This window comes from Triturus cristatus, chromosome 7, assembly GCF_964204655.1.
Source record: "Triturus cristatus chromosome 7, aTriCri1.1, whole genome shotgun sequence".
Classification (NCBI taxonomy): domain Eukaryota; kingdom Metazoa; phylum Chordata; class Amphibia; order Caudata; family Salamandridae; genus Triturus; species Triturus cristatus.
Genome location: NC_140590.1, coordinates 1,558,703,405 through 1,558,717,954, shown reverse-complemented (window position 1 = coordinate 1,558,717,954; position 14,550 = coordinate 1,558,703,405). Strand labels below are relative to the sequence as shown.

At 46.6% G+C, this 14,550-nt stretch overlaps 1 protein-coding gene across 3 annotated transcripts in view; it reads left to right on the top strand.

Moving 5' to 3' along the window:
• Window positions 1-14,550, top strand: part of SLC12A5 (solute carrier family 12 member 5) — a 1,098,594-nt gene that overhangs the window by 866,651 nt on the left and 217,393 nt on the right. For all 3 annotated transcript variants that reach the window (XM_085619360.1, XM_085619359.1, XM_085619361.1), the window contains exons 8-9: window positions 2,282-2,493; window positions 3,738-3,902. In XM_085619360.1, coding sequence (XP_085475486.1) covers window positions 2,282-2,493; window positions 3,738-3,902 — 377 coding nt within the window. The remainder of the gene's footprint in view (window positions 1-2,281; window positions 2,494-3,737; window positions 3,903-14,550) is intronic.

Sequence of the window (14,550 nt, the reverse complement as noted above, 5' to 3'; positions counted from 1 at the left end):
TTTACAACCGTATGGTTAAAAGACCGTCCGCACCGAACTCCTATAGCAACCATGGAGACGTCCAAACAGGTGCCCGGTACGCCCCGTACCCCCCCCAGCCCCCGCATGTACGCGCCGTACCCCCCCCAGCCCCCGCATGTACGCGCCGTACCCCCCCAGCCCCCGCTTGTACGCGCCGTACCCCCCCCAGCCCCCGCATGTATGCGCCGTACCCCCCTCCAGCCCCCGCATGTACGTGCCGTACCCCCCCAGCCCCCGCATGTACGCACCGTACCCCCCCAGCCCCCGCATGTACGCGCCGTACCCCCCTCCAGCCCCCGCATGTACGCGCCGTACCCCCCCAGCCCCCGCATGTACGCGCCGTACCCCACCCGTGTATGTACACCCGAGTACGTGTCAAACTGTACGTGTCGAACCCCCGTGTATGTACACCAGTGTACGTTCGAACCCCCCTGTGTATGTACACCCGTGTACGTTCAAACCCCCCCGTGTATGTACACCCGAGTACGTGTCGAACTGTACGTGTCGAACCCCCCGTGTATGTACACCCGAGTACGTGTCGAACTGTACGTGTCGAACCCCCCCCCGTGTATGTACACCCGTGTACGTTCGAGTCGTACCCCCACCCGTGTATGTACGGTGCGTACCCCCAGCGCGTAGGGAACGCACCGTACATACACGGGTGGGGGTACGACTCGAACGTACACGGGTGTACATACACGGGGGGGTTCGACACGTACAGTTCGACACGTACTCGGGTGTACATACACGGGGGGGTTCGACACGTACACGGGTGTACATACACGGGGGGTTCGATACGTACAGTTCGACACGTACTCGGGTGTACATACACGGGGGGGTTCGACACGTACACGGGTGTACATACACGGGTGGGGTTCGGCGCGTACATGCGGGGGCTGGGGGGTACGGCGCTTACCGGGCCACCTACTCTGGTCGTTTCGCGCCGTACTTCGCATTTCCGGCACTTTTTGGGTGCCGTAAAAATATTGCCGTCCGGACTGCTGTCGGTTCGATTCGTACTTCCTGGGTCGTGAAACGCTGCCTGGAAGCGTCCCGACGTCACGTCGCAGCATTCCCGGATCACATACGTATGCATATTTTCGTCGGTCGGTGTTTTTTACGATTCGTACGGAAATGGTGTTTCCGTGCGAATCGTAATTCCATGTTTGTAATGTTTTACAACCGGGTACGAGTCGGACGGAGAATACGCTCCGACCGACGGTTCGTACCCGGTTTTTACCGGATCGTAATCGGCACCATAGTATAAAAAAGGTATTGTAAGCACAGTAGAAAGAATTTAATAATTTCTACATATTATTATCTTATCAAACAATTAAATATGAATATGTTAATAAAAAGCACCATGAAAGTTTATTCAAATCGACAGTGGATGTATCTTTAGTCTTTCTTCCCAGACTAGCTATATTATGAAATATTTTTACAGGCAACCACATGTTTTCCTGTCTTAAAAATTACAGACAAATCCGGTCCATTCCTGCAAGCCCTTTAGTCCACATGTACCTTCTCTGGGGCATCCATGTAATATCCTCATTGAGAAAGCTCTTGTCACATGCCAACATGGCCTATATGTGGTAAGCCGCCGGATGTTCTGTAGCTGTGGCCTCTTAGTGTTGGGCATTGGTGTCCAATTTGAACCTGGATTGCAAATATTTTCATGATGCTATTGATCATTTGATTGATTCCCCTCCTATAGAATTATGTGTGACACTTCTGGTTAACTGGTCAAGATAGTGGTCGGGCAGGCTCAACTTTTCATCCTCATACGGTCTAAGGAAAAAGTTCCATCAAGTAGTTGATAGTTGTTTTTGCAGCACCAGAAAGCCCCAAGGTGAGCTAGCAGCCCCAAACTACAACATGAGTAAAATCCAAAGCAGGCCCAGGAGGACCAGATCCCTGCCAGAAATTCATGATGTCCACAGACAATAAAGTTTCAGACAATGAACTTAACTGTAAGTCATGTACATTTTCAGTGGTTTTCTTGAAAATTTGACATGGATCTGGTACTTCGATGGACACCTATGAACTATGATTAACAATATTGCTTTACATACAAAGAAGCACCTGGGATTCCCCTCCCCCACCCCGCTTCCCCAAGTACTTATTTGTGGGTGGTGACTGCTTATAGTAAAGTATTTAGCATTATCACTGGTCCCTCATCCACTCCGCCTCTTTTAGCTATCTGCAATGTCCTTTCTCTCTTCTCTTTACTCTGATTCTACTCTTTCTTCCCCCACTCTAGGATCTGCATCTTGGGTAACCGGACTCTGTCTCGCCGAGGGTTCGACATTTGTGCCAAGGTGGTCATGGAGGGAAATGAGACGGTGACAACCCAGCTCTGGGAGCTCTTCTGCAGCTCTCGCTTCCTGAATGCCACATGTGATGACTACTTCATGAGGAACAACATCACTGAGATCCAAGGCATCCCCGGGGTGGCCAGCGGGCTCATCAACGGTGAGTGGTGGTGATCAACTGATTGTTAAAAGGGCAGCAGAGTTATCGTCCCTAATGAAAGCGCTGGGCACATGGGAACCTACTGGCATCTTCGGAGGGATGGTCAGATATGGTTGCTTAAACAGTGAAAGCAGGAGCGTAGCTTGGTCAGTAGGGTTGGAGGGGTGTGAGCTTCAGATTTTCCAACAATCAGGCTTGCATGTAATATTTCAACACATTATACAAGCAGGGTGCATGAGAGGGGCCTAAGGGACAATGGAAAAGGACGAGGAATGCGGATTGGTAGGAGTACTAAGAGAGAAAACACAATATTTTGTAAAATAACCAATATTTTGAGGACTTTCAAAATAGAGTGTGTGCATTTTTGTCTGAGTGTATGTAAACATACCTGGTGAAATCCGTCTGACATCTCACAATACTAGACTGAAAACATCTGTACCCAACTATCCGAAAATACATTTACTAGGGAGATGTAACACCCCAAACACCCCCCACCCCCGAAGCTACGCCCCTGAGTGAAAGGGAGTTGCACAGGGATATGTACTTCGATGTAAGCAGGGACTGTCCTATTGACAGTGGGAGACTGACACTTTGGTTATCACTGCCATCTGGGTATGAGAGAGGAGGAACAGGCCTACCTACACAGGGAGACATGGGTTGACTCCTTACGTGTGGGCATATGTTGGCAACTGTCAGCCCTTCAACAGTAAAAGAGTAGCCTGGTGCATCCAGCCAGGTGGGCAGGGGTGGGCAGGAATGACTCAGTCCAAACAGTGAGAGCAGCAGAGGGATTAACAACCACCATCTGGGTTGGTGTGGGCTTCTTGACAATGAGAATGTGGCATGAGGTGTCCACTGCAAAAAGAGGGTGGGGATGGTAGCTGAATGGGCCTAGCGACTGAGATGCGTACACATGCCAGGCACTCTTTGATCCGGGTGAGAGTGCGGCACTATGTGCTTATCATTATAAAGAATGGAGACAACAGAAACCAGGGCTTGCCGGAGAGTATCATTTCAACAATAACAGAATTAAGCACAAGATATTCTGGCAGGTAGGTACCAAGCTTGAGAAAGTGTACCATTCCAAAGAATTGATCTCTCCTCTACTCAGTTTGGGATGGCATTCTCAAGTTTGGGTTACAGTGATGTTTGAGAATTTGCATTGTGTAACGAGGTGCACTTTAGGAAGGGTACCACAATTCGATGGAGGGCCTCCTTTGATTTTTCTTCTTCTACTGTTTCAGAAAACCTGTGGGGGAATTACTTATCCAAGGGCGTGATTGTGGAGAAGCTTGGAGTGCCCTCAGTGCCTACAAGTGACGGCATCGACCCGGAACAGCCATATGTCTTCAGTGACATGACATCTTACTTTACACTGCTCGTTGGAATCTACTTTCCCTCTGTAACAGGTAGGAACTGGTCATTCAGGGGCACCCACCCACCATGCTAGGGAGGTTTCTGCTGGAGTGGCCCTCACCTGTGTGCATGAGCAAGAAGCGTAGTCTGTGGACAGGGAATGTGGATGTATGTATGTATGTGTGTATGTATATGGTATTTCTGGATCACTAACCTAGCCAAGAGGCGGCGGAGAGCAGGAAATGGTCAGAGACAAGCATAAAGTTGATGATTAAGAGGAGGTGGTACCAGGTTTGAGGATGGGTCATGCATTGAGATGTAGTGTTCTTTAAAGAGGCGAGTCTTCAACTCTTTCCTGGAAATTGCGGCTGAAGGAGCCGAGAAAGCAAAATGAGATTGGAAATATGAGGTGCACAAGAGTGGAAGAAATCTGAGTGGATAGAAAGTAGGTAATGCGATGATACGGAGCTGAAGGCTGTACTTACGAGGAGCCAATGGGATGGTAACGAATCTGAGTCAACTAGGAGATGACTGTTGATAAAGGATAGTGAAGGAAGGTGACAGGGACTACTAATTTACTGCGGATGAAAAGGTGACCACAGAGTCACGAGGAGTCTGAGGGAAGGCGAAGGGCACCGCAGATTAGGGAGGATGGTAAGGGAAGAGGAAATGACTGGTGATTAGTGAAGAGACTAAGAAAAGTGGCTACGGACTTGTGACGAGACTGAGGAAACAGGAGGGGACTATTGTTTAGTAATCAGACCGATGGATGAGGAAGGTGACTACAGATGTATGAGGAGGCTGATTAAGAGCAAGGTGACCATGGGTTTGTGAGGGCTCTGAGGGAAGAGGAGGGTGACAGTGGTGTAACAAAGGCCAAGCTCCAGAGTGCCCCCCAGCACAGTAACCTGGCCTAAGCGCTCCTGAGAGAGTCAAGAGGGCGGCCCCTCCATGTACTTTACAGGGGGCCCCCCCTCAAGTTTCGCTGCGCCACTGGAGTGTGAGTGGAATCATGAGCCGCTTAAGGGAAGAGGAAGGTGGATACGGTTTGTACGGTGACGTTACCACGGATTAGTAACAATACAGAGGGTAGAGGTGATGACTAAAGATTAGTGAGGAGACTGAGGGAAGAGGAAGGTGGCAACAGAGTAGCGAGGTGACTTGGGGAAGAGAAAGGGTGCATTGGATTATTAAATGACTACTGTGTAGGAATGAGGCGTGAGGGGTCTGAGTGAAGAGGAAGATGACTCCAGATTTCTGAGGAGTCTGACGGAAGTGGAAGGTGATTATGGATTTGTGAGGACACTGCAGTAACAGGAAGGGGACTGCAGATTTTGAAGAGGCTGAGAGTAGGTGAGGGTGATCAAGGAACAGTAAGTAGTCTGAGTGACTGTGGAAAGACAATGACACTGGAGCTAGTGGAAGGAGGTTGTGGGTGAGTAACCGAACTGACTGAAAGGGAGACATAACTACAGTTGAGTAAGGAGACTGAAGGAATGTGACTAGGGGAAAGGCAGGGAATCTGAAAGAAAATGTAGAGGAAAGTGGGGAGAAAAAGGGCTAAGGGAAAGGTAAGAAAGATGATGGAAGAGGAGCCAAGTGTGGGTCAGTGAGTAGAGCAAGAGAAGATAATGAGAATGGGGAAAGTGAAAACAAACTCAAGTTAATTAAAAAAGGAGAGGGAGGTCTCAGAGATGGAAGAGCAAAGGCTCTCGAGAATGATGAACAAATTAATGGAAAAGTAATGAATCTGAAGCAAGTGGAATGTCACTGGGAAATTAAGTAGCAGAGGAAATGGGAGGATGACTATATGCAGGTACTGATTGTCGAAGGAAGTGAATTGAAAAAGCAAGTAGGGTAAGGTCTATTTTAACATGCCTTTGACCCATTCGTACAGTGAGATTTCATCTCATTGCATGGACAATACTTTCTGTGAGGGTATTAAGATTTAATAAACAATTCAGGAACGTGTATGTGGCATGAATGTTGCAAGAGTTTTAATTCTAAATTTAGGCATGAGAGAGCCAACAAATTCTCAGAGGAGTGAAAGGGGATAAAACCAGCTTTAGGAGCTTAAGGGATGGTTAATTAGTGAGGAAACAAGGGGTTAGGTAGAAGATAGGCCTTGGCGGTGAACTCTGCTCCGTTTGCGGAGTTTTCCGCACTCTGTGGAGCATGCGGAGTTCTGAAAAAGTCCGCTCTGAGTTTCTTCCTTGCTCGCGCTTGCCAAGTTAAGTTGGCGAGCGCGAGCGAGGAAAATCCAATGCTAGACCACCTCCCAGCGAGATTTCTCAGTCGCAAATGGTCATGATCGTTCGAGTTGAGAAATCATCTGTTCGCATTGTGGAAGCTGCAGCTCGAGTAGAATATCTACTTGAGCTGCGGAAAAAAGCAGCGCCCTCTTTCACTGCACATGGTGCAGTTCGTGTTGAATTTCCTGCGCGGGACAAACACCCGGCACTAAAAATCAGGTAGAACGGTGTGAAGTAACGCACTCCACCCAGAACTCCGCCCAGGCCTAGTGGAAAGGCACAGTTTAGGGAAAGATAGTTGTCCCCATATACCTATTAATTATATTCCAATGCCTTCTATAGCAAATCCATTCCATGTCATTACCTCTGTGGCTATTGTCGGTTATGTATCCGGACAGTTTTTAAGCAGCTCTCCTTATTGTATTTTGAGCACCATATACTCAGTTTTATTTTAGCAAAACTCCCCTTCATCATTAGCCCCTTGATTGTGAAGCCTGTTCTCGACTCCTGAGGTCACAGGAGCTGGAGCTGTCTTAGAACTGATTTCTGGCTTTGTTGTTGAGATATGAGAATAGCAGAAGCGCCAGAGCCGGTATTGAAGACATGCCCTTGATGTACCAGCCAGGCTCGCAAAGGATTCTGGAAGAAAAAGAGCTTTGAACATATGGGTAGCAGCAGCCTCATTACTCGTGCTGAGGAAGGATTCAAAGTTTGTGTGGTTCAACGCGGGAAAATGTACGCAGGATAAAATGTGTGTAAATGAACAAGACCTATGCATGCTAAAGAATCCAATTTGAATTCATAACAATTTGACAGAGGCAAATTTTATTCAAGGTTATAAAAGAATTCCCCTCAGGTTCCTAAAATTTACCTCATAAATTCTTCCTAGTTTGCATGAGAAAGAATGTGTGGCCTTGTACGATGTAACAATGGAAATGGACCTTCGATGTAAAATTTCCATCTTACGAATTTGATTCATTGAACACTGTAAACAAACACAGGTTTAGAAGTGTGTTGTACTGTTTTTTTTAATCTTATTAATTACGATGGTTAAATTACTAAGGTACATGGAAAATACTATAACTACTCTTCTGTCGCAGGTATTTAAGGGATAACGTACCCCATGCCGCACTTATTAAGAATATTGCAAGTCACCAAGGAGTTCCATACCCATATAGAGGAACAAGGCTGAAGGTCAAGTTACTTTATAAGGTTATGAAACTCAGAGGGGGCTTGCAATATCCTGATCATGTGAACCGGGGGTACTTTATCCTATATAATACTTGGTCACACCATCATCTTTCCCTCAAACCACTTAAAACCTTAGTGTGTAGCTCTTTCATATGAGAGAGTGAGCATTTTTGCAAACATGAATAATGAAAATAAAACCTCTAGCCCAAAATCAAACACATCAAAAACCTATAAGAGATTTGTTGCCAACTTATAATAGTCAAGTTCTGACGTCTTTTCTTTATAATTGGTGACTGGGTGCATCACAAGTCGCCGATAAGGAAATTAGAGACTGGCGTTTACACAGGGATTACAGAATCCCATGTCTTATAAAATCAATATAAACCCACGCATATTTCAAAACTCCTTCTATAATGCATAAGGCATTTTATGTGTCTATGAAATTCACAAAAGATAATGGCAGGCTGCTTACAAAAAGTCAAACCACTGGCAATAACTCGGGGTAGCACTCAAACCCATCATTCTTTTGCTCACAATGCCCCTCAGTTTGGATCCAGCCATATGCAAATCAGTCTTGGCCCTGCTCCAAATGGGAACAATCCAGCCCAATCTGCCAAGCCAGGTTCTCTCTGGACTGGATCACAAGCAACCCAGGACCGGTTTCACTTTAGTTATGGGCTCATCATCCTGGTGCCACTTGGTTCTACTGATTTTCATACCTAGATAATTTTGCACTGAAATTACCTAGGCTCTGGCTAATCCAGACTTTCCTGAACACTCCATGTAGCAAAGGTTGGGTAAAACTTTGTTCAAAACACAATTTTGAACACTATCGCTCCTTTTCTTTCATTTGTTGTATTCTTCCTGTTCTCTCGAGCCGCAAGTTTATATCAATTTATTTACTTTAGACTGTTCCAGTTATGATACATTGCTTTGGATTTCTTTTTTAGAAATCGAGTCCCTCCTGAATTTTAGTTTTTTTGGAGAAAACTGTATTGTCCCTTACCACTGGGAAATAAAAACCTAGCGGCCTAACTGCAGGTAGTCATGTTCTGCTGCAAACTCTCAAAGACCACCACTAACAACGGTTCCCACTGCTGGACTGAGAGCGAGAGACCACTCAGAAAACTATTTTGATAATAGTTACAGTGTATAATCGAGGTCACTGGAATTATGCATTTGTACGGATGCTTTGTTTTTCACGTAACTATACATTTGCCGCATTTGCCACACCATTCTTCATTTGCTGCATAACCTCAAGATTTTAACAAAAAATAATTTGTTTCTAGCTCAAACGATTCAAAAGTTACTAAAAATGCATTGAAACTTGTTTCTGTGCAGTGGAAGGCGCTTTGCAAAGGTTGACTGATCTCCTTTCCAGGGGCGGCTCCTCCATTAGGGCGGAGGAGCGTTGCCCCACTGCTTTCTCGCAGTGCGAGAAGCAGGAACATAAAATTATAAAACTACCATTTTATGTTTCTGCTTCTCGCACTGCGAGAAAGTAGAAGGGTTTGGTTGGGGATGGGTGGGTGCACTCAAGGGCAGGGGAGGAGTGGCTTGCCAAATGCTGCGGGCCCTGACTGTTTGGTTGGCCCTCTGGGGCCGACCAAACCAGTCATGCGCCCTCTCCCTTTTCTCTATGTAGGCTACATGCAGCTTACATGGAGAAAATGGCCTCCCCGTAGACGCCTGGCTGGTCGGCGTCCCCACCAATCACAACGCTGCCATTGCATCGTTGTGATTGGCTTAGGGGAGGGGAGGGAAGGCTGCCTGCTTCCTGTTCCGCGGGACCCGGCCAGGAGCTAACACGGCGCGCGACCCGGGAAGGTACGTTTATTATTATTTTTAATTACCCCCCACGCGATCTCCCACATGACCCCCGCCCCCCCACCAGCGAGTCATGCCGGACGCGACTGCACCTTTCTATTGATTATTGCTACATTTGAGTGTGAAGCTAGTACTAATTACGTGCAACAAATGCTCAGTGTTAACAAGTGTAAAAACTGACAAAATAAGCAATACTTTCACAAAATGTGCTGCATTACACCACACAATTTGCCTTTTCTTGCCACATAATTTACTCAACTATGCTACCTAATTTGACCCTTCCACGCTGCATAATTCCATTGGCCCTGCGTATAAGTCCAATGCTTTTGAGAAGGGTCTGGGGAAATTGTCCCCCAAGATTATTTTTTTTATGGGGCCAGGTGATTCAGTCTAGGACACAATTTTCTAACTCTTTCTGATATAAAAAAACATAAATTTTGCAGGCAGTTATGGCGATGTCAGGATTTCAGACTTTCCTACAGTCTATTTCCCCGGAGCCTTATTTCACCGATGCAGAAAGTCAAGTATGTGGCTATAAACGTTGTGCATCACTCCCTTAGTGCTCTTCTCAGGGTTAGATTACCAATAAGCAAGCTTCATGTCCACCAGCCTGCCAGGGGAGTGCTTTATGTTCTGTAAGGCCAGTCCAGGCTAGTTGACCCCTTCCTCTCCTGACCAAATGTGGGGATGTTTAAGATGTGCGCCTGCGTATATAGGGCTATTTTGGTTGGCTGATTGCGTGTATTTACAGATGAAAAAATCCTAACCGAATCCTTTCTCCACATATTTGATCTTCAAATGTTTCAAATGATTAAACGTTGAATCCATCATGGTAAATGTCCATCATGTAGAAAAAATTCCCTGCAATCCTTTTATTTCTTAGATGACACAGATTTGTTTCTTCGCTTCTTAGGGAGAAAATTTACCCGAACCACTTTTTCCACCTCCCTTTCTACCCGCGTTGAATGTATGACGTTACAACACATACATTTACAATGCATACCTTTACAACGCAGTTTTTAAATAGCAACATCCTTTACAATGCATACATTTACATTGCATACCATTACAACGATTTTTTTTAAACTACATTTACAACGCATTCCATTACATCGCATTATACCTTTACAACGCATACCATTACAACGCATACCATTACTTTGCACTTAAGTGTTACTATTCTAACTCCAGGGGGGTGTAACAGTAGGGTAAGTGTTGGATAGTGTAGGGGTAAAAATTACTATTCTAACTCCAGGGGGTGCAACAGTAGGGTAAGTGTAGGATAGTGTAGGGGTACTATGCGTTGTAATGGTATGCGTTGTAATGACATGCAATGTAATGGCTGCGTTGTAGTGACATGCATTTTAAAGGACCCGCGTTATGTCTTTTCTCTTCTTTTTGTACCTCTTCCCATGCCACAGTTGGTTCACGCCCCTTCTCCATGAGCCATGTTTTGGAAGGTTTGACTTAGGCTTTTTCAAGAGAAATTGTTCTCTCTTATCTTCTGCTATTGGCTGTTTGATGTATCAGTCAGTCTTGCTGTATAGTGCCAGCATTTCAATGCACGAGGGATGGTTTTACACCACAAAAGGTCACTGAAACATCACACATTAAATGTGCTATCTCATGGATGCATTGTATACAGAAAACAATCATTTTTGCAGTTTTTATAGTACTCAAAATGCAAGTCGGACCTATTGGCTTTGCCAGTGCTCCTTTTCTATGGTTTTGTCACCTGCTCGTTCCTTATAACCTATTAAGTCCACCTATTTCTGTACTCTAGTATGCCTAGAACCTGGCTGTAGCTTAGTCCCTCTGTCCCTGCTTATACACTATTATCTTGACCACTCCTTGCACCCTAGTTTCCTTACCCTTAGTTCCTCTCCCAGTGACTATACCCTAGCACCTGCCCTTGTACCTACAAGCTAATGCATGTCCCTGGACCAAAGTACTTCTACCACTCGTATACTGAAATACCACTGCTAACCTATACTGTAGTACATATATCCTAACCTATTCCTTAGTAACTTTACTCCTGCTTGTACTCAAGTATCTTTACCGACCTATACTATAGTACATCTACCACAACCTATCCCAAACTACCTCTTCCCTTGCCTATATTTGTGTACATCTACCCCTGCCCGTATCCATTACCACTACTGACCTGTGCTACAGTGCATCTACCCCATCCTTTCACATAGTACATCTACCCCTGCCAATATCCCAGTATCTCTACCAATCTATGCTACAGACTATAGAACAAATTTCCAAACTAATCCCATAGTACCTGTTCCCCTGCTTATATCGCAGTACCTCTAACAACCAATACTATTGTACATCTACCCCAATCTATCCCATAGTACCTGTGCCCCTGGGTAAAACCAGTACCTCCAATGACATATTCTATAGTCCAACCATCGCAACATATCCCATCATACCTCTACCCTTGGCTTTTCATGAGTATCTCTATCAACCTATACTATAGTACATCAACCCCAATCTGTCTTATAAGACCTTCACCCTGGTGACACAAGCTCTAAAGGGCCCCAGTGGGTGAAGCTCTATAGGATCCTGCAACAGAAGCTCTACAGGACCCCAGTGACAAACGTACTACAAGACCCTGATGAGTGAAGCTCTTTAGGACTCTGGTGAGTGAAGCTTTACTGGACCCTAGTGACAGAAGCTTCATAGGACCCCGGTGTGTGAAGCTCTATAGGATCCCAGTGACAAAAGCTCTACAACACCCTGATGAGTGAAGCTACGCAGGAGCCTCAAGAGAGTAAAGCTCTGCAGGTGCCTGTCGAGAGAAGCACTGCAGGAATGTAACCAGAGGGAAGCGCTGCAGGAGGATGGTGGGAGAAGTGCTGCAGGAAGCTGGTGGGGTGGAAGCGCTGCAGGAACCTGGAAATTGCTGCAGGGACACGGTGAGAGAAGCTCTACAGGACCCTGTGAGAGAACCGCCTCAGGATTCTGGCAGAAGGAAAGCTCTGTAGGATCCCAGTGACAAAATCAGTGCAAGACCCTGATGAGTGAAACTCTACAGGACTCTAGTGAGTGGAGTTCTACAGGACCCTGGTGAGTGAAGCACTACAGGCCCCGGTGGGTGGAGCTCTACAGGACCCTGGGAATAGCCTAGAAAAGGTGGAATTGGGCATGGCTGGGTCTCTGAGTGGTTGTTCTCGCCTCAGCGGCTCTTACCAGGGATGAACAGATAACACTGGATTTTCAAGGCTTGTTGGGGCAGATACGCTCAGCCAAGTGCGGACCACGACCATATGCTGCACAGTTGCCACTGTGGGTGCTGCCGGAATTTAGGGAGGTTACCATGCAATTTGATAGGACAGCATGGGCCGATGGGCGGAGTCCTTCATGTAGGGGACATGTAAGAGCGGGGAAAACTGAGCTCATTTCAAGATATGGTGGAGAAATTCAGAATAGGGCCAGACCAGTTAATGGCCTATAATGCACAGGCACATAGGGTACGCTCTTTGTGGGGTTAGGCTGAGCCTACAAGTGGGGGTGTTAGATTTGGGGGCCTCTAGTTGGCAGAGGTAGGTACCTTTGACCAAATAAGGGCCCTTGCGTCTAGTCAGGGTAAGGGGGTACACGCCTAAAATAACCCCTGCTCACCCCCTTGGTAGCTTGGCACGAGCAGACAGGCTTATCTCAGAGGCAGTGTGTAAAGCATTTGTGAACACATACAGTAATACAGTGACAACACTACAGATGGACACCACACAGGTTGTATTATAAAAAAATAAGTATCTTTATATAGGCTTAACACAAGACCACAAACAACAAAAATCCACAATACTGTACTTTAAAATGGCAGAAATAGCTTAGTTCTCTTTAGATGGTAAATGCGACACTTTACGTTCAATGTACCTTTGGATGCGTAACGCTATACAAACAAAAGGGTTGCAGGGAAGGTGATGCGTCGGTTCCTTACACGCAAGAACGGTGATGCGTCGGTTCCTTGCCTCGGGGGAAGTGATGCATCGGTTCCCTACTGCTGCGTAGGGGATGGTTATGCGTCGGTTCCTTACCGGAGAGGAGGTGATGCGTCGGTTCTTCACTTTGTGGGGAGGTGATGCGTTGATTTCTTACTGCGCTTCTGTGGCAATGCGACTAGCAACGCCGCGATGCGATGACGACCCGGTGCAATGAACAAAAATGGCGTCTTCTTGATGTTGTAACAATGAAGGGGTGATGGGTGCATGCCCAATGGCCGTGCGGCGACTCTGTGAATCTTCTTGAGCCGCGAAGGCCCTGCGACACGCGTCTCTGGTGATGCAATGGCGTCTGCTGCGACGGCGCCACTCTTCTCCAGTGATGTGGGGCGCTTCGGCGATGCGATGGCGACAGCGGCTGCACGCTTCCTCAGCATCGCAACGACAACTGTTGCGGCGGCGACACGCTTCTTCATCTTCAGTCGCGCTTCCAACTCCCAGTGACACGCAGTCTCTCAGAAGGCCCAGCTCAACAGCAGACACTTCAGATTCCCAGCAAGGGAACTCAGGGGAGCTGATTGTTGAAGTCTTGTATCCCTGAGACTTCAGGCAGGAGGCAAGCTCTAGTTCAAGCCCTTGGAGATCTTCTTACAAGTTGAAAGTAGCACAAAGTCTTTTCTCCTTTCTTTGGCAATCAGGTAACCACTGCAGGCCAGTCCTCAAACAGCACACACCATAGGGATAGTCTCCCCCTGCAGTCTCTCTATCTGGTTCCTCTCCTCACCAAAGGTTCTTCTTGTTTCTCAGAAGTAATCTAAAGTCTTGAGGTCTGGCCCCAGTATTTATACTCATATTTTCTTTGTTCTCGGAAGGCAGAGAGGCCTTTGCCCAGTCCAAACCAGTTCTGGTCAGTCCTGGAGCACTTTGTTGACAAGACCCCTTCTTTCCTTTGACAGTGTGGGCCAGGGACATCAGACGCACCACAGGACGCATTGTGGAAGGCAGGCACAGCCCTATTCAGGTCCCAGGTGTCCCACCACTCTATATGCAGATAGCTCTATTCAGCCCTGTGCTGACTCACCCTGTCTCCTGGAATCCCCCAGCCCCTGTCACTCAAACTCCAGACATGGAATACACACCCTAACAGAGGCAGGCTTGGATAGTTAGGCAAGAAAATACCTACTTTCTAAAAGTGGTATTTTCAAACACAGAATGTTAAAACCAACTTCACTAAAAGATGTATTTTTATCATTCTGAGTTCAGGCATACTAAACTTGAATTTCTACCTAGTTCCCTGGGTCAGTTAGGATTATAAGGTGTTATAATCAAACTGCCCATTCTGGCATATGGGGAACAGGTAGCCTTGCAATAGTGAAAACCAAAATAGCTGTAATTCACTATTAGGACTTGCCACACACATCAGAGCATGCCATACCTTATACTTCCAATGCACCCTGCCCTTGGGCCTCCCTTAGGGGTGT